General features: G+C 35.8%; 1 protein-coding gene and 1 long non-coding RNA gene across 14 annotated transcripts in view; one reads left to right on the forward strand and one right to left on the reverse strand.

Annotated features, from left to right (window-relative positions):
• LOC107217391 (rho GTPase-activating protein 21) overlaps nt 1–20,707 on the reverse strand; it is a 99,348-nt gene that overhangs the window by 69,492 nt on the left and 9,149 nt on the right. For all 12 annotated transcript variants that reach the window (XM_015654896.2, XM_046738894.1, XM_046738897.1 and 9 more), the window contains exon 2: nt 7,339–7,388. In XM_015654896.2, the coding sequence (XP_015510382.2) occupies nt 7,339–7,377 (39 nt within the window). In that variant the 5' untranslated portion in view covers nt 7,378–7,388. The remainder of the gene's footprint in view (nt 1–7,338; nt 7,389–20,707) is intronic.
• On the forward strand, nt 3,305–11,207 carry LOC124294219. 2 transcript variants are annotated; one of them, XR_006904164.1, is made up of 3 exons: nt 3,305–3,588; nt 3,669–3,808; nt 10,672–11,207. It is a non-coding gene; the product is annotated as an uncharacterized LOC124294219 (long non-coding RNA). The 2 variants fall into 2 exon arrangements; XR_006904165.1 differs by lacking the exon at nt 10,672–11,207 and adding an exon at nt 4,715–7,216.

Below are 20,707 nucleotides of genomic sequence, written 5' to 3' on the forward strand. Positions count from 1 at the left end.
ACGCCTTATAAAATAGTAGTGAGATAGGATTTTCCCAACTATAAGCGATTTAGAGATATTCGTCTACAAATATTGAGTCCTCTTAAATATAGCTTAATCGGTTGGAGTTAGGAAAATTCTCTGTCTCAGTATTATTTTATATTGCGTGAAGTTTGCTAAAAGAATCTGTATTTATAGATAGTTTACAAGTCAAACCGTTTACGAAAAGAAGAAAATCAAAAATTTTCCCATCTTTTGTCGTGTGTTATTTAAATGAAAAATGAAAAAAAAAAAAATAGATACCTCTGAATATCAATATTAAGAGCTCATATTTGGTTGAGATATTCTGTTTGAGAAGCTCTAACAAAACTTTGATGCGCGTTTGGAAGATAAAAAAAACATTTTTTTTTTCTTTGGAACATCCTAATGTACACACATACGTACGCATCGTACACGAATGAAATGATTTGTGCTAAAGGCGTAATTTTCTTCTTAACTTGCGGTAAACCGCATTATACATTTCCATCGAGCTTGAGTGCAAGCTCGCGACTTTTGTTTGCGAAAAATCACCGCAAGCCTACTCAAGGAAACATCCTGCAGTTAGCGAAAATTATAACCAACTCGCGGTTAGTGACTGAGAAAAAAAATTAAGCAAAGAAAGAAGGAAAGAAAATAAAAGAACTGCAACACCAGTTTTTTCTCATTCAATCATTCTGTATTATTTATAACATAACAGTTTAAAAAAAAAAGGAGAAGAAAGAAGGAAACAAAATCTAGTAAAAAGAATCGCGACAAATGCAAACAATTTATCATTATACTTACAGAAAATATTCGGCAAGCTTGTTTTACGATTAAGAATTGAAATGAAAGAAAATGTCCATTCGCATTTATACGAGCATTAATCACCTATCGATATCTAAATTTCGCCGAAACCCTGACGATGAATAGAAATTGTACGTAAGTGTAATGAATTTATGGGAGACATCCAATCGGCGAGAAGATTTATAGATAAATAAGATTTCTTCAATACCAACATTGAAATGTTTCGACGACCGCCTGCTCGATGGCAACCGATTTTACGGCGCTGCAACAGAGGTTGCCTGATGCCAGGCGCTTGGCTTTTAGACGAGAACAAAGACGAATCGAGAATTTTTTGTCTCTATCGCAGAAAGAACCGAATGATAAGATACCTAAATGATGATAAAAAAATATGAAAGTCGTGTCGAGTCCATTTAAAATCGTGGTACTTTTTTAATGCCCGTAAATTGCGACAGAGATTGAATTACACACGACACTGTGTGAGAAATGGCGACGTATTTTGACGGTCGTCGTACAATTGGAGTTTGACTTAGAAATAAATTGGATATTTAGAGTCGGTATGATTTACACGCGTGATTGACGGAATTCGACCGTAACAAACCCGCAGAAGTAGAGCCGGCGGTGATGGTGGTCGTGGTGTATAAAGCAATAACTTTAAATTGAGCCAAGAATTTCAATGCTCCAAACGACCCGGCAAATATACTCGTACATATGTATACATATACATCATAAAAATGTCCCGCCTAATGCGCGACAAGCGTATCTTTTCAGAGAAATCGATTGTACGAAAAAGAATCAAATATAATACATTTTATAAATGAAAACAAGGTAACTTAAATTATTGCGCGTATACGATGATAATGGGTATAAATTCCATAGAGGTAGGAGAAGAGGGCGAAAAATCGAAGATAAAAAAAATGTCACCGACAATGATAGAGTAGATGACGATGAGACAGATGAAGCAAGTCAAATTTCAAACATTTATCGACGATGAAAGATTTTTTATTAATAACAAACTCGCCGAACGGTAAAAATTCTCGGTATCCAATGACGCGGAAATTCTGTATTGTCGAAAATCCATTTTTTTTCCAAGTCGTTCTACTCCCCCTATAAAAACTTAAAATCATTATTTATACAAATAATAATAATGATAATACATCGTGTTCTAACGAACAGCCGCGCGCAAGAGCTGAAAGAAACGAAGAACAAAGCGGCGAGAGGCGATAAAAAGCGGTCCTGATTCCAGAATCAGCGAAGGCGAAAAAAAAACTCGTTTCCTGCATAAAAAAACAAAAAAAAAACAAAAAAAAAAAAGACGCAAGAAGATTTCCGCAACACCGCGTACCGCGAGCATTTATTACACAAGTTGTAAAGACGGAAATGAGGCAAGATAAACCGCTTTAAAACAAAAAAAAAAAGTAGAAATACTTGCAGGCTCGAAGCAACTCCTGCATACTGTTCAATGGCACAAATGTAATTTCGAAATCGAGTTTAAAATTTCATGTAATACAAAAATACACAAATGGAACGTGCAGACTACGTTGATCGTAAAATAATATAATACGCAATTCCCGCAGATAAAAGAGAGCAAAAAAAAGTTCTGAAATACTGTAGAAAATTACGTTACGTGGTATACTGTATAAAAATCGCAAAAAAGTCAAGTTTGCTCTGCCATTTTCAATTTTTAAATAAGTATGCAAATGGCTCAACAACGCCATGTTCGTATAGTCGTAATTATTATAATTTATTTCGACAATTAAAGCTTCACCGCGACAATATTTGAAATAAAATAAAGCGAAAAATTGACCGTTTCAATTGTTCTATTCGGATTCGTTTAATTTTTCATTTAACAAGTAATGAGATAAAAAAAAAAAATTCTCAAGTCCTGCACACGCAAATTTCATACTAACGATGGCCACTGAACTAAAAATAATCGATGCATCGATTGATCGAGTCAAGAAAAAATAAACTAACACGACTCGATTGAATCAATAAAAATGAATCGATTAATAGATTATTTTGTATTTTTGCGAAACTGTGCATTTGAAATCAAAATATCATAAATTTGAGTACGCAATCTTAATGGCGGAAAAGTTTGTTTATAATTGATAGTTTCATTAAAAATATACTTCAATTTCAGGTAAAAATATTCATTAATCTTTTACTTTTATATCAAATAGTTATTCAGTACCTAAGAGAGTGATAATAGTCGAATAAAGTCGAATTTGAAAAACAATCGATTACACTCAATTAATCGGGAAAGAATAATCGAATTATTCAAAAATAGATTATTATTTTCGGTAATTCTTGTTTCATACGCGTACATACGAGTTGGCGGTAGTTGGCAGCGGAGAAATGCAGACGCGATAAGTGATATATATATATATATATAGATCTAGACACGTAACGTAACGTAACGTAGGTACGGTACGTACGTACGTAAAGCCCGTTATACGAGGCTGGGTGATGCATAACAGCAGTCGGAGTGATGCGGTCGGTCGTAGCCGTAGAGTCGGGGAAATATAGAAGAAGCGGCGAACTCTACGGTGATAAATTCCGGAGAACCGTCAGACTTGCCGCGATCGGTTGTCGGGTCGGACCACCGAGGTTGGGTTCGCTGGCTTTAGGGTTAGATCAGTCGCGTATTTTTCTTTTTCTTATTATTCTTCTTGCGACGTTGCTGCTGCTTGTCGAGTGCGTCTCGTCAGACGCGAGGATCGCCCAGATTCGTTTTCCTCCTTCCGTCTTCGCCTCTTCAAAGCTCTTTATATTATATGCGTGTATATTAGGGTGAGTGTTGATGATTTTTTTTCAGACCACCCCCCAAATCAACTATAAATAATTAAAAAACAATTTCCTGATTCTTTCAGATTTTTATATCAATTCTAACCCGTGCCTGTAAATGGATGGATATCACCATTTAAAATACACGAGTTTCGGACACACTCTCAGCATATATTTTATTGTAAGCGTGACGATGTTCGAATCCATCTGTAATTGCGAAGATTCAGTGAGTATTGCTGCTACTGTCTGAGAAAAAATTCACATCATCGTACCAACCAATCTCGACGAATTGCACATCCTAGAAATTCGACCTTTTCTTTTTATTTCTAAGAAATGCGATTGTCTGTATCACGTACCTGGTATGACGATGTGAATTTTTTCTCAGATAGTAGCACTAACGCTCACTAGAACCTCAGGTTCACCTCAGGAAAGAATTATTTACGTCAAAGAAGCTCCGGTCAGATCAACAAAGTACGGCATTCGATCGATGCGAACGTGTCGTTGGCTAGATTCGTTTTAATCGAAGTACCTAATCGTTTCTGTCAACGAACCTGCGACATGGAGGTTCAACGCATAAACTTCAATGAAATGATATTCAGCTAACCAAATTTCGGAATTAGATGAAAAAGTTCGCTCTAATCGATGCTTGACTCGATCGCGAAATAATTCGTTAGACTAATTGTAAATCATTTTGACAGACTGTCTAATTCGAAATTGGTGAATTGAATTTATCGTATTTGGAACCAATAAGGGATACCAGATTGAAGTTAGATGGACTTCAAAAAAACCTATTTCTTCGGTTCGAGAATTGCTTTCCCTCTGTCGTTAGTAACGTTATCACAACGATATTTGTTAAGCGAAAAATCGTAATATCGCAAAAATTTTAAATTTTATGAAATTCATCAAACCGTAAAGCAAAACAAGATATTTCTTATAGTTCAAAAGTTTAGTTCCTTTGAAGTAATCCAAAAATCGGTAAATTGTTAATCTTTTTCCGAATATTTCTTTAATATAACGTTTCTAACGTAAGTCTCGCGATAAATAATCATTAAAATATACATATATATATATATACAGAAACTGAAATGCGAATTTTTGCCAATTTTTTCGACTTTAATTTTTGCTCGAGCAGTTATCGGCACATACGTAAACGGATTTCAAGACGATGCTGCAGCGGCGGCTGCAGCAAGTCTGCTGCACTAGTTTTATCGATCCGGGCGGCGTCGCGACGCGTCATTTCTGATGCACGTCTCAAGCATCTCAGTGCAGCGGCAACAGCGGCAACAGCAGCAGCAGCATCTCGAGTTCAAGTGCCCTTCGCAGATTTATCTTGAGGAGGATTTAAAGATCCAAGAGAATTGATCGGTGTAAAGTAAAAAGAAAAAAACAACTCTGACGTCGATCAATTTATCGCGAGCTCGACTCTTGCAACGAATTGCTTGTTACATAGGTCTGCAACCAAAAAACTGCAGAGATTATTTCACGAACTTTTACTCACCGAAACTGGGAAATATACTCAACGATTTTCATCGCGCCAGGTTTTTTTCTCAAACTCGTGTTTGTAGTTTCATTTGGAGTGAAGCCCCCGTTTTTGACTCGAAATCTGGTTATCCTATTCTTGAGAGGAGAAGAGAAAGAGAAGAAGAAGAGGCTTCATAAGCAAAAAAGAATAGAAACGGAATGTTGAGTACATTTCGTGAAGATACTATTGGTCTGATTTTATAAGAACTGCTGTTTAATTCGTTGTAAGGAACTGATGGTTTTTTCGTTGCGTTATGCTTTTTTTCACACAAACACCTCGTGTTCTGCAAAAGACCGTACGTGATGTAGGGAATTGTAAGTCATTTTACACGGAAACATAAATATTTACGAAAAACATCCCGTGCAGCTGAAATAAAATATTTTTTTGCTGATCCGTGTTGTATCGTGACGAAATACAACGTTTTGCTTCGTCAGGTTTTACTTCATCTTCGATAATCCCAAAATAGCAAAACGACGATTATTTATTAAAACATTGACTTTCGCAATAACCCGCAACTACTTCAACGATACGATCATTCATTTCCCTTACACCGGAATTAAATCTGACAATATCATCGCCAAGTTATCATTTCATTGTCATGCCTGTATACGTGAACCACCATAATGTAACATGATTGAATTTATACGTGTGCAAACTTTCCCTTGCTCGCAACTTTCCAACGAGTTTTTATCACCTCGTCTCGTCTAGGCGACGAAGTAACGCACCTTCGACTCGACTAACCGAAACTATCGCTTATAGGGCAATTCTGACGAATTTTTTCACCCCTCCAACCCTTCCACGATTCAACTCTGACGTCAATAATTGGAAATCGCACGTTTCCGCCTCGAGAGATTATCGCGAATGATTTTTTACTTCATTTGTTTCTTTTTCTTTTTCCCTAATTAGATTTACCAAATCGAAGAATATCTTGGGGAATATCTTGCGTTTGATAACAAAGAGTCGATGAAGCCGAGATGTTCTCGTTACGTATTTTTTCATTCCCGAGTTACCGAGTTTCCAATTAGTTTGAAAAACAAACCAAGACTTTGACCTTTTCTATAAAAACGATACAATCAAACGTTTACCAAGTTAAATAGTAAATATATCGTATTTCACACGATTTCCATCTCGTTTGGTTTTGTTTTTCGTTACACGATGACGTACCGATCGTCTACGATAAACCTGAAACGGAAACGCAATTGACTAGTTTCAAATAATATAGATCGTACAATAATTGCTCGCATATAATCGAAGTCGAAGTAAAAGTCGAATCATTTACAACTTTCGCCAGTTTGCAGAGAGCGTATAATTTATATACATACACATATACGTATATACGTATATGGGGCATTCCACGTGAAATTTGCAACCCATGCACCTCGCCCCCTTCGATTTTTATAATTTTTTATTACGACAGACTATATATAACGTAAACGTATACGTATAATGCATGTAATGTAATAGACGATGTGGAAATATAACGAGAATTATAACGAGGTGCGGATCAAACGACGCACGTCGTGTAAAACGGTTTGATATAATAAAGTGAGTGTCGAGATGTATAACAACGTCGTGTCTGCGTACGTATATTTATAGGTATAATATAGAGAGACGGCAAAGCGAAGAAGAAGAAGTAGGTAAGTAGCAAGTAGGTGGGAACTAACGGATAATTACGTTTATATCTGTCCGATGGAACGGAGAAGACCTGCTGCACTGCCGCAAGCCGTTTCGGGAGAGAAAGAGAGAAAGAGAGAAAGAGAGAAAGAGAGAAAGAGAGAGAGAGAGAGGGGGGGAAGTTTAAACCGTACAACGCGACAAGGATTTCTGTCTTCGCATCTCCCTTATTCACGGCAGTCTCACACACACACACACACGCCTTATAAATAACCAAGTGCACGTATACTACACTACATGTACGATAAATCCCCCACGAATTTAACGACGATTATATAAATTTCCCGCCTTCCCATTATCTATTCCTTACCGAGGGGAGGGGGGGATGATTATTTAAAATTTTGTTACCGTATTAAATTAACGTTTAACGCTTGTGCGAAATAATTACAAGTCATTATTCATTCGCGTCCTGTTACACACGCTTGCACTTTTTTCCACATGACAAATTATACATCGCTGTTGTTTTTTTTTCAGCTTTTGGTTAAAGTTTTTATTTTCTTTGCATTATTATTATTATTATTATTATTGTTGTTGTTGTTATTGTTATTATTTTCACTCACCACGTGCACCTGCGGAGAAGCGTTCGGACTGTCCGCCATTGTACCTCGATCTGTGAAAATAAGAATAAATACAAATATTATCAAAACAATCCTTGTTGCAATTGATTAATGTATAACAATGGTAATTAATTAAGACACAAGTTATGTATACGCAATATGTATGAAATACACATATAAATAAAAATGATGTGTGTAGAAAAAAAAAAAAAAAAAAAAAAAAAAAAAATCCAGTCTGACATGGAAAAATAAAAGCTTGCGAAAAAAAAAAAAATTGCTAAATATTGAGATCTCATTATCGCGTGGCGCTTAGAAAATCACATTTCAAATGATGGAATCTGTGCGAATTTGTTTTACATTTTAAAACACGGCGTTTTCGGAATCGATTTTTCGATTTTGTTCCCAAATTTCACCGGTAGCTGAGAAAAAAGTTTGTAAAAAAATTCCGAGACCCTTTTTTTGAATCGGTAACAACGCCCGTACCGAATGATGATGAAAATCGAAAATGGTGAGGTACGCGTGGACCGCTAATTTTCCGTGGAATACACCCTACGCGTAATTTTCACCCTTCATTCGTCGACGTTACGCGTATTAATACGTACGTTATCGGGGCATGACGTCACGGATTACGTGGGCGGTTTCGGACCTTCTCTGTACGTATATCGTATTACGAAAGGTCGAACTGGCCTTCGTGACATTTTCACCACCCGATTCGCCACCGCGGCGCTCTGACATTATATAAATTGAACAGGGAGGAGGATTTATCGTCTCCCTCCGTTTATAATAATTCGCGATATTTATTTACTCATGCGTGTTTTACGCATTTCAGATCTTGCATTTTCGTGCAATTGACCGGGAGGAACGTTGACCTGCTGGTGAATTTTTCAATCACGATCACACCGTATCGGTCAATTTATATGCAATAATAATTCATGTAATAAATACGATAATAGATAATAACAACAAGTAACCCGATATTAGAATTTCGATTCGACTGATTGTTGTACGACTGTATCGGTATACTTTTTTCTTTGTTCACAGTTTCCGAATCATACTTTGCCAAGTCGTCTCGTTGCGACTTACGGAATTTTCGTCAACGATCATTCACGGCAAGTGTCGTCGTGTGAAAATTTCAACATACGATATCCAAGACACCCAATTTGTACTTGAGAAAGATTTATAAATTCGTTCAAACCGCGCGTAGAAAAGTCGAGTTCTCTTTCCTTCGAAACACAACGATATACCCTTTTTCTTCGGTTTATAATAAATCCACCGATACGTCAGAGAGCCAGACGTCGAGGGTGGATCGAGCGGTTAACCGCTGTTGGCAGATGACCGCAATGTTGTCGTGAAAATCCGCCTGATTCCCTGTTAAACCGGTATGCGCGAATTATACGCGTCTGATGACCGCGTGTCTTTACGTTTTGAGTTTTACGCAGACGGATTATAACTACGGTAAGCACAAGAATTTTTGAAAAATCTTGGTCAACTGCAGTAAAAAATACGCACTCGCTGAGTCGAGTCTGTACGTACTAGATATATATTGTAACGAATTACCGTTGTGGAGAAAAAAAATAATTTTTGAACAAGAATTAGCAAGGGTAGAAAACTTTTTTGGATGTCAGGAAAGTGAATGTATTCACGTTTCGCGTACGTTGTTAGACCTGTAATAACCTATGTGTGAATTGTTGTGCAATAATCCATACTTACGTATGCACGTACGGATGTACCTACGTCTGTAACGATGTTATATACGTTATTGGTAAGTGGCCAAAAATTTTCAGCCACAGCCGGTCCGCGACGAACTTTGCAAACTTCTGTCTCTTAAATTACGTCGTATATTATTATACGTTATAAATAAGCCGTGTCGATTTGTACGTTATTTATAATCACCCTTCCTTCCAAGTATTATAAACTTTAGGCATTAATAATTCACTCGTAATCATTTTTAATCAATAAACGAATACGGCGGATGCAAAGCTGCGTTGAAAAAAAAAAAAAAATGATGCGTATAAATAATTAATCCTGCGGGACAGCAAGTATTTATTTACACATGTGTGCGTGCGCGCGTTTGTACAATCAGATGGATCAGGGTATTTCGGAAAAAAAATAATTTACGGCTTTCCACCGCGGCTGCCCCTAAAAATGCACCAATTTCTTTCCGAAAATTCGTCAACACATCATACCTATGTATATTTGTATGAAATACTGATAAATAAAATGTATACGCGCAGTGTTATAGGTGCGAGATATTTTTGGCGCGAAATTCTAAACCCACCAGAAACATTCCTGGCTGGCTGTCGAGTGTTGGGGGGCAAAAAGGAGAATGAGAAGGAAAATGAAAATGAAAATGAAAAGGAAAAAGAAGAGAGAAATTCCACGCGTAAGAATATCGTGACAGCTGTTTCGCGGGAATTTCTGCCGCTTCGCCGCGCTGCTGAGTAGTAAATCAGTACCGCGATAAAATCAAAGTATCCCTGTATACTTCGGTATTATTATACACACCCGCGTACAATGTAACGCCGGACGTATAGGTATGTTTTACAGAAAAAAAACCAGCGGTGGAAAAATAAGAGAAACAAAAATTTTCCTCTCGTTACGAACTCGACAGGTTGAAAATCGTCGAGAAACGAATGGCGAAAATAAAATGCGCTGATGATTGATAATCGATGTAATATCGTATCGTTCTATGATAAATAATCGCGTAGAATGCTTTTTTCCTCTTTGTAGCAAAAAAAAAAAAAAAAAAAAATTCAAAAGCTATTTAAGAACCTTAAGAACGTTCAATTCTCTCAACAAATATGTCTGTCAATTTTCTGTCCGACGCATCGTTAGCCAGTTATAAAAATCAGAAGGAACAAAACCTATTTTTCGCATGTTATTATCACGATAAATAAAAAATTGCGATGCGCAACCTCTTAATGTAAATATTAAAAGTTCAAATTATAACAGACGTATTTTTATACCTAAATGGTACTTTTGGAATTTTTTTTTTTTTTTTTTTAACAGCCCAATATATACATATACATATACACGTAAAGATTTATCGTATAAATATTATACAAGATTAAAAAAAATTTGTTCAAATTCCGCACCTACGTACGTATATTATAAAATGTAAATAATAAATCGACGTCGCATTATTATTCGTTGAATAGCATAAATCGTAAAATGGTTGAATACCGAAAATCCATATTTTTCATACATAGATTACACTAAATAGATAGTTTAAAAAAGAAAACTAGGTAAAAGTAAATAGAAATTTACGATACCCGGTGAAAGGAGGGAACATTCTTTACATTCTTTTATTATTTTCAATTCCCGATTCTTTTTTAGAATTAAGAGACGATGATCGCTCAGTCTCAACGACTTGACCCTTAGCTAGTTGGCGTGTGAGACCGAAGAAGGGAGGCGGAGGTGATAAAGAGAGATGAAATAGACGGATCGGACGGAAGTCAACGACCCGGGGTGGCGGCGCGAAGCTGTGATTCTATAAAGGTAGCTGCGTCAAGACGAAAAGGCGAAAAGACGAGGCGACGAGGAGACGAACCTGCTTGCCGGAGAGGAAGAAAAAACGCTTCGACGAAACGAAATTAGCGAAAGCGATACGAACGTTTTCGAAACGAGGAAGGTACGAGAGCCCGGATCGATATCTCGGACTTGATTTCTTTTTTCAACACGTTATAGCGGACTAAAACTAAGCAACGCGCTTATGCTAATTTTTTTTTACATTTTTTTATCCTTTACATCGGCATCGTAACGTTAGCAAAACAGTTATTGTGCAATTTTAAAAGAAGTTGACTCTTCAAAATATGTATAAACATGTTTGTTTCTTTGTTATTATTTACTATCTCAACATTGTACGTGCAGTTTATCCCGTTAAGTTGTATAATAAATGGAGAGATAGAGAGAATGGAAAAAAAAAATAAATAAATAAATGACAAGGGAAAATAATCGCCTTTAAATTTAGGGGGAGAGATGATGAGGTACAAAGCACTGATCGTATGGGATCAGAATTTCGAATCAATCGTTGGCCGTTTCTGCATCGTACAGCACGGCCTAGTTTATCCCGCAAACCACTTGACTCGCTTACTCTCTCTCTCTCTCTCTCTCTCTCTCTATATATATATATATATATATATATATATATATATATATATATTATATATATGTGTGTATATAACAGCATCGCATCCTACCATAGATCTGACGAGGCCTTGTATTAAAACTGTTAACGTATCAAGGTACCGCCGCCTGTCACTCAAGAAAAGGACCACCTTAGGCCCTCCGAAATAACGCAATTATTACGAAACGAGTTTTTCGAATTAGGTACAGTAATTATTCGTACACCTAGAGGTATATACGATAATAGGTTACAGGTTACGCAAGTTTAACCGTATTGTGTTCGATCGTTTTAACACAGATTTTTGCTACGCACGAGTTCGCTCTTCGATTCGCGAGTATAATCTTAAAACCTAATTCAACGCGTTACGTGTGTACGTATTACGCAACATATTGCACAGGTACGTGCGTATCGAACGCACATTTGACCGATGTATTTTCGGTTGGTGATTTTACAAAAATTTTCTATCGCGAAGTAGAAAAATAATAATCATTAAAAAAAAAAAAAGAAAATAAAAAAAAGTGACGGAATTTCGTAGATTTCAATTGACATATAATTATAATAAACTAAAATTAAAAATAAAAAACTATAATTAACGATGGTTATCTTCTTCTCTGAATTTCTCACCTCGATCTCACTTTATTTTATTAACATTAGGTGGATTTTACAACCGCGTAAAGACTGTGTTATTTATATTCACTGACCGATCGCAAGTGATCAAAGTATTTGGGGAAAAAACAGATTTTTCTCACCAATCTCCGTAATTTTTTCAAAAAAGAACTTGTACAAAAATAAATAATTTTCACTCTTTTGTACTCAGTCGGTGTTTGAATTAAAATAATGATTCGCCGAACAGTCTCACTTGTAATCGTTTGAGAAAACTTTTTTTTCAACTCTGATCGATCTAGATTTGCTCTTGAAAATTTTTCGTGACTTACGTCTGGCCGAGAAATTGAAGTCGACTGCGGAGTGTGACTAATTGTAAGTTTGCGGAATAACGGAAACGACGCCTATGGAAGAACTAAATCCAACCCTCCCACCCTCCCTCAATACGGCGATGATAAGCAAACTCCCGGGTACAAACAGTACGAAAATTTTGTCAATTCGTACGATTTTCCTTCTCTGTAGTTTTCGGAATCGCTGATTACGAATCTGAAATCAGATTTCAAAAATTCCAGATAGCGGATCCGATATGGCGGGAGAAAAATTTCAAATTTGATCGAATACGGTCAAAAAACCTTATGCAGGGATTTTCGGGGTCTCCGATTGGATTCGCCGTGCTGAATTTTCAAAATCTGATTTCAGATTCGTAATTGGCAAACCAAAAAACTTGTAATTTACCTAAAACATGTATACGTGTAGAGGTTTAACTTTCTCGGAAATGAATTATTCCTTCAATTTTCCGATGCATTTCCAATTGCACGATTGCTTTTCATTCAAAAGTATCTCCCAAAATTGCAAGAAAACCATTCGATAGAGTGACGCTGATTAAGTCGTACCATTTTTTAACGTTCTCGGATAGTTTCATTCGCATTCCTGCCGCATGTATGTGTATATATATATATATATATATATGTACACCTACAATGGTGTACGTGCAGGTCATTATTAGAGAAACCGATGGATGCGTCAGAGCAACGAGAATCGCGCTAATCGACGATTCGAGTGCGGTTTCGCAAATTCTCGACAAGATTCCTCCTCGCCTTCCCTGCGTTGGGAATCGTGTATATAAGTAAAATGATTCACCACCGTCAGCTCGAGGCATGACGGGTTACGATACGTGTACAATGTCGTCTTATCTCCTCGTCGGAGTATTTCTGCATACAAACATCTTTTACACCTTTTACACCACTTTTATGCCCCGGTATTCGGCGCTTGCACACAAACCTAGGCAAAACATTGGCTTATTCGCAGAAAACACACGTCATTAAAGGATCGTGTCCAGAGCCAGTTGACCCATCGCATTAAACCAACTCGACGGTTTCCTTGCGATAAGATATGGGTATGAGTAAATTATGCAAAGCTACATGTGAGATAAGTTTTGACCGTTGGACAAAATTCCTAGGAAAAATTTATGTAGCAAAGTTTATTATCACGACGCTTCGCTTCCCGGATTGATGTAATTTTACAAATTATTACGAATGAGAAAGAGAGACGGAGAGAGATGATTGAATGAGGTTAAAGGAGGGCGATGTATGATGAGTTTGAAATTCGTAAGTTTGTGAAGTAACGATCCATTCTTAGAAAAAAATTTAGTTTCGCAATTTGAACATTGTCCAAAATTTCGTAAACCGTAATAAAACAATACATTTTCATATTTCGCAAAGTCCGAACTCAAAGCCCGTATATTTATTTTAAAAATTGTAACTTGGCCATTTTTTTTGGCCTCAACGTCTCGTTACGTTAACGTCACCAACTTCAAACTCGGGATACACACACGCGCACAGACATACACACACATACAATGCCAGCTAGATACGAAAAACATGGATTACTGTAAAATTAAAAAATAAAGGAATCATTGCAAGTAAAGAATTAATTCATACATATTATGTACAACGACGTGTACCAGCTGATGAGCGCGAGAGAAACGTCGACGAAAATTTCGACAATCAATTATAAAATGTTTCAAACGCACGGAAGGCTGAATATAATAAATATTTAAACGCACCGTGTGAGATTATTTCACACCGTAAATTATATAAATGCACATGTACATATATTATACGAATACACGTATGATGGAAAATAAAAGTGTAGAGTGGATAGCTGGCTCGGGCAGAGACGATGAGAGGTGAAAAGCCACACGAGTGTAATCAAGAAATATTTGCACGGCGGGTTGTTTTTCAACATCATCATTCGGCCTACGTTTCGTACCGGATTTACATCGTATAAGTTTTTCTCGCGTGAAATATATTTTACATGTATAATATACCATGCTGTATCAATATTTTGTTGGATCCGTAATATATTTAATATATTTATGTATAAGGCAAAGCGGCGGTTCGTTTGCTGTTCCAGATTTGTTCGTCGGTCCGTGAATTTTTTTTTTTTGCTATTTTTTTTTCTTTCACAACCCTTACTACACAGATTTTTCTCACCCTTCTAAATATTACATTAATCTTCGTCGCCTCGAGAAAAAAAAAATGAGAGCGGGTAAGAAGATTGTAAGAAAAAGCGAATCGCCACGTGGTGCGTGCGTCGAAGTTTTATGTATATGTATACATAATACATATGTTGAAAGGAACAGGCTTTTACTTGAAAAGATTAGAAAATGTAATTTTCAGGCAAAATCATCGATCCGACGTGATACCGAATGGGAGAGAATCTGGGTGGTGAAAATTACACCAGGCGCTGAACGTTCGTCGGAAACCGGTGAAAGAGAAGATCTGTTAATAGATATAGGGGATGTTTCGTTATAGACAAAAAGAAGAAGAAGCGAAGGTAGTTGTGTGAGGAAAACGAACACTGTTGAAAAAAATTACCATTATACAACTTTGGAATAATTTTCAAGGTTGCAAATTTGCAAAACCTTATCACGGACAATCCTGAAATTATAAAATAACGATTTTTTAATTTCAATCTCTTTTTCTTTCCCCCCAATACAAAGTAAGAGAAACATCGTACGGACGAAGATTTCTGAAGGAGAACCCAGACATTTGGAAAAGTCTGCGTCGTGAGATCATAATCGTTACGAACTTCAACCCGACGAAGAAAAAAAATGTTTTCCTCACTTTACACGCGGTGGAATATATTTTGGTAAAATTCTATCCCCCTCAAGCCATTTACTACTGTCCATACTTATTTCCGATTCAACAATTTCGGTATAATTGTACAGAAAAACGCATCGATACCCAGCTATAAATTATACAACGCGGACACGTATACAACCCTTCGGAGTGAGTAAAAAAAAAGAACCAAGATTAGAAGAAAGAAAAAATGTAGAAGCGTGCTAGGGATCCAAGGAATTTGTAAAAGAATGAAAAACAGAAGAGAACAAGCACGAAAGTGTTACAGATACCTATAATACGAGATACGAAAGGGGGAAAAAAATAGACGAAAAAAGAAAAAGAAAGAAAATGAAAATGAAGCGTCTCTACGAAATACTTGAATGAAACCTAAAATAGACCAGCGTCTAGGAGGAAAAGTTTTCTATGCATACAGATATGCGGGACTTTGAATGCGTGGACGAGCTGCGAATCGTTACCAAAATCTAGGAATTAGTGGTAAGGAATATTGTTCGTATAAGAGACGACGACGAGGTCTAATTATAATTATCGTATTAGGATCGCAAACGGGTTTACTTGCAGTTTCCTGAAGTTAACGACTATCCTACACAGTCGAGATCATCTATCAACTTTTTCTCCCACATCCTCATCCTCGTCTTCTTCTTTTTCTTTTTCTTCTTCTTCTTAGCGTCTCGTTATCACATTTCAATCTGTTAGCTTCCGCCGTCAGAAAATTTGAACAGCAGCAGCGAACGAAGAGTTTATTTTTTTATCTTAATTTTATACTCAGAATATACAATAACGTAATTGAAATTTAAATAACGATTTAAAATCATTACGTATTTATTATAGTTTCATATATATAGATAGAAAATAAGAAATAGGGAAAAAAAAAAAAATAGAAGTAAAATTTTGGATAATTTTTTGAGGAATCGCAGAGCGTAAATTTTTTTCTTTTTTTTTCTGCGAGGATAAATCGAACCTGGCGCCGAACCAAATTGACAACTTGTTCGTGAAATTTGGCACGAAAGAGCACAAATTAACATTGCAAAGAAAACGGCTAAGACAACAATTGTATATATGCATTAACGAAGAAAGACCTGATAAATAATTTGATTCGACTTTATAAGTAAGATTAAGAAGATTAGCAATCTGCAATTAAAACCGCGATGATATTGAAATTCGAATCGTGCGACAAAAATTTATGGAGTTTATTTTCTCAGCCGAATGATCGCAAGCCAAACGATTAATCACGCTACGAAATGTACAAATTTCTTCGTGAAAGTGTCGAAAAAATGTTTTGAAAAAGGAAGAAGAAAAATAATAATAAATACAATGTTAAAGACTTTGAGATAGATGAAAAGAAAATGGAAAAAAGCGAAATGAAATATTTTCACAGAAGAAAAACAGTTAAAATTAACGCTCCTTGAGCTGCTCCGGGTCAACTGACAGAGACGAGCTGTTAGTCATTCGATTATTTATAAACCGCAAAGCACGCGGAGGTGGAGAAAGATAATTAGAGTATTTGAGGATGGAGAAAAAATAAATATACAAATGTAAGAACGGCCGGGAAAAGCGATTGACGCCGGAATTCGGGCGCGGAATTTTTAAATAAATGACTTACTTTCATCACACGTCAGGGGCGGGGTTGGAATTCCGAATTTGAAAAGTTACGAAACTTGAAGATATGAAAACTTCGAATTGGCCGAAACCCGTTGCTCAAAATTCCGAAAGTGTGAAAATAGGAAAATTTTAAATTTGAAAAAAATTTGTTGTTTCTTCAAGGTTTAATTTCATAACTTCATCTTTCGCCATCAAATAATTCGGAATTAGGCGCTTTCGGAATTTGTTAAATTCGGAACTTCAACCCTGCCCCATAAATTATATGCACATTATAACAATACAATATAAATCTATATTTTATCGTTATCTAGCCTTAGTACTAAATCACTTGAATCACACGCGTATATAAATAATAGCTATTCATCGATCCGACAAATTGAAATGGTCACGTGAAACCGATCGACGATATATAATCATTAATAATTTCGTTGATCGAGAGTAAAAAAATAAATAAAAGCGAGGCAACCACTTCTCGGTTATATTGCCTAAACGAAAATCAATTTTTCTCCGTCAGCTTGAAGCGTTCTGCACATGATTGAACGATTACGAGTTGAGAATTCGTCGCGACGTGAAGCGGGTGATCGGTGCCAACGATTTTGGAAAAAGGCCAACGCAATTTCTCCGTTTTCTAAATATTTTTTATTTTTTTTTCCAGCCTTTTACAAACATTTACGCGGTTTTTGAATTTTACATCATCATACCAAGAACATCGTGCAATAACTGGAAAAAAAATACCCTCCCTTTATTCCCCTAAACGCGCAGAATTTTGCATTTAGTGCCATATTTCGAAGAATAAAAAAAAAAAAAACGTGTAATATTTTCTTCAACGTTCAATGCGTAAAAAACGATTCAATTATTTTTTTACCGAAGACCAATTCGTGTCCGGATCACAAAATGATTATAATAACATAACAATTTATAATAAAATAATCAATTGTGCGCGTGTAATAACAATAACAATAATAAGAACAAGAAGAAGAGGATGAAGAAGAGGAAGCAAATTCGCAGACATTCAGGCAATTCTTGGCATAAGATGACAATGCACGTAATGCAGTTTAATTATCATTATCGTTATCATTATCGCTACTAAATGTAAATCTCCTGGCAAATTTCCTAATAACCATGAAAATCCTTCAACCACGAAACTCGTTGGCTGCAACGCAACGAAATACGTACCTACGTCGGTAATTTTATTTTTTTATTTAATAATTTTACTCACACACAACAATTTGAATATATATATATATATATATATATATATATATATATATATATATATATATATATATATATATATATATGTAACAAATAAGAGGAGTAATAAATATATAATATTATTGAATCGTGGATCATTTTTTTTTCTTTTTTTTCTTTTGCAAAAAATTTTCCACTTTTCTACAACGTATCCTGACGTACTATATGATTATCGTCGCACGTGTTAAATCGGTGTCAATCGATATTCCATAAACTGCAATTGACTCGCGAATGACCGAATTAGGTCAGACATCAATTTCAAGGTTCGATTCGCGAACGAGCAAAGATCTGTTCTGAAGATATCGAACATTCTACAGATTATACACTCTGTAATATAATAAGAATTTTACCGAGATTTCGAGATACGAAAAATCATTTATAATAATAATAATAATAATAATTTGTTTATTTATTTAACAGTTTGCCAGCAAAAAAATTACGAATCTAAAAAACCTGCAGGAAGGTACAACAACCTGTGCGTAGGATTGGTATGCTAACGATTAAAAAATCCAACTTGAATAACTAACTGAATGGAACAAAAGAGAAAAAAAGTTTAAAATTATCTATATTTAATCTCGTGCATTTATCACCATCTAATATTACAAATATATATATATATATATCCAATATATATATATATATATATATATATTGGATAAATTATATTTTCCCATTATCAAGTTTTATTTTATGGCCAAATTTCATCTTCTTCATTCATTGCGCGTGATATTATACATAACGCTAATAAATCATTTTTATCGCTGCTACCGTCGCACGAACGCGTTTTTTCAAGAATCGAAAAACTATCCAATTCTTCTTCATCACCGCGGGAATTTATTTGAGTGAAAAAAAAAAAAAAAAAAAAAAACGTTTCAGATTCTAGACAACTCGTGAATGATAAGCTCAGAGTCGCGTTAAAGTTGAGAAGAGAAAATGGATTTGTATTAATGTAAAACGGAGGAACATCACGATTGTTACGAAATACAATAATCAGTAACTGAGAACCACGCAAAAATAAATAAACAAAAAAATAAAAATAAAGATATGAATGAAATCAAGCTCGAATGACGAATGAAAAAAGTAATACAAACTATAATTCAACGATTATTAAACAAACGTGCAAAATATTGTGTAAAATAAATACATTATAGACACGCCGTTTCTCATTCAACGAAACTCGTTAAACATTGATAAACGATTATAAATATACTTGCGTAACTTCTTTGACCAAATATTAATTCACGTTCAAACTTTTCGATACCGCGCCGGCTGTGTAACGAATATAAAAGGTATAACAAACAAAACCGGAAACAGTATAAGCCCGGTGTACCAATACACATATATATTCAATAAATACAGATGTGAGCCGGTTGCACGAAATACAGATATTGTTTAAAAGGTCGTAGAACCGACCGAAAATTAATGAACAACGAAACTTGTTCCTTTTCTTCATCTCTAAGACGGTGGTTGATTAATTATCCGTGTAAATTATTGTTTATAATTCACGTCGATCGTTGGTTCGAGACGCGAGACAAACGACGGTAATTTGGTTTTTTTTTTTTTCGCTCCGAGATTTAGACGTCAATTAATCCCATTAGTCGTGCGATTACGGAAGCGTCTCTAATAAATATCAAGCCACCACGACGGCAGGCTGCCGCGTTGAACAGATTACAGATGTAATAAAGATCGATAAATCTTGATCAAGCCTCAGCGATTGATTTATTCCCGAGCGTCGAGTACCATAATCCAACGTAATGGGTTCAACTTCTCAAATTTCTTTTCTCCTTTCTCTCTTACCAATGCTATGTAGCATAATAATAATAAATTATCGACGAAACGTCGTGCCGGTGATAAATAATAACGTCGAAATAGCAGGAATTCCAGAATTCGATGCAGAAAGTCGCGTTAAGCGTATCTCTAATTATCCTCGGAGCTGCAGAGCGGAGAAAAGAGAAATAAAGGAAGGGGGGGGGGGGGGGGGGGGTAAAAAGAAAAATAAATAAATAAATAAAAGAAAAAACGGTAGTTGTGACCTTGACGCAAATTTTATACCGCGCCAATTCGACCCTCGGAAAGATTGGCGGAGATTGCAGAAAATACGGGAGACAAGGAGACGTCCTTCATCCCTAATGATGAATTTAAAACGTATCTGACCATGCATGCACATACATGCGTACATAAATCCGACTCGTTTTTTTTTTTTCATTCTTACGAAGCGCATGAAAAATAAGGGGAAAAAAAAATAATCGCTCACAACCGCGAGTAAGTTTCAACCCAAATTGGTTAATAAAATGCAATATATTCAAAGAAGAGAAGAAAAAAAACAACAAACTTTGCTCCAACTTCATCGATCCACAGAAGTATAAGCAAAATGTCGTTGAATGTCTGTGAATTTTGTCAAAAATGGCAGGAACAATATGGATCAGATCAAGAGAATCATCGATTGTTTAGGCGTTAATTACACTTGCAGAAAAATAATGACTGAACGTATGACAAAACCTCACGTTACTCAAACACGTGGAAAAAAGGTTTCGTATTTACGGCGACCCCTCCGATTTAATCTGGGAGGCTCAAATTTTGTACAAATCTTATATATTTGCCATTTATTTATAATCAATCCGGTGGTCGGATGGGTAAAAAACGA

The sequence above is a fragment of the Neodiprion lecontei genome, chromosome 4 (genome assembly GCF_021901455.1).
Source record: "Neodiprion lecontei isolate iyNeoLeco1 chromosome 4, iyNeoLeco1.1, whole genome shotgun sequence".
In the NCBI taxonomy this organism is placed as follows: domain Eukaryota; kingdom Metazoa; phylum Arthropoda; class Insecta; order Hymenoptera; family Diprionidae; genus Neodiprion; species Neodiprion lecontei.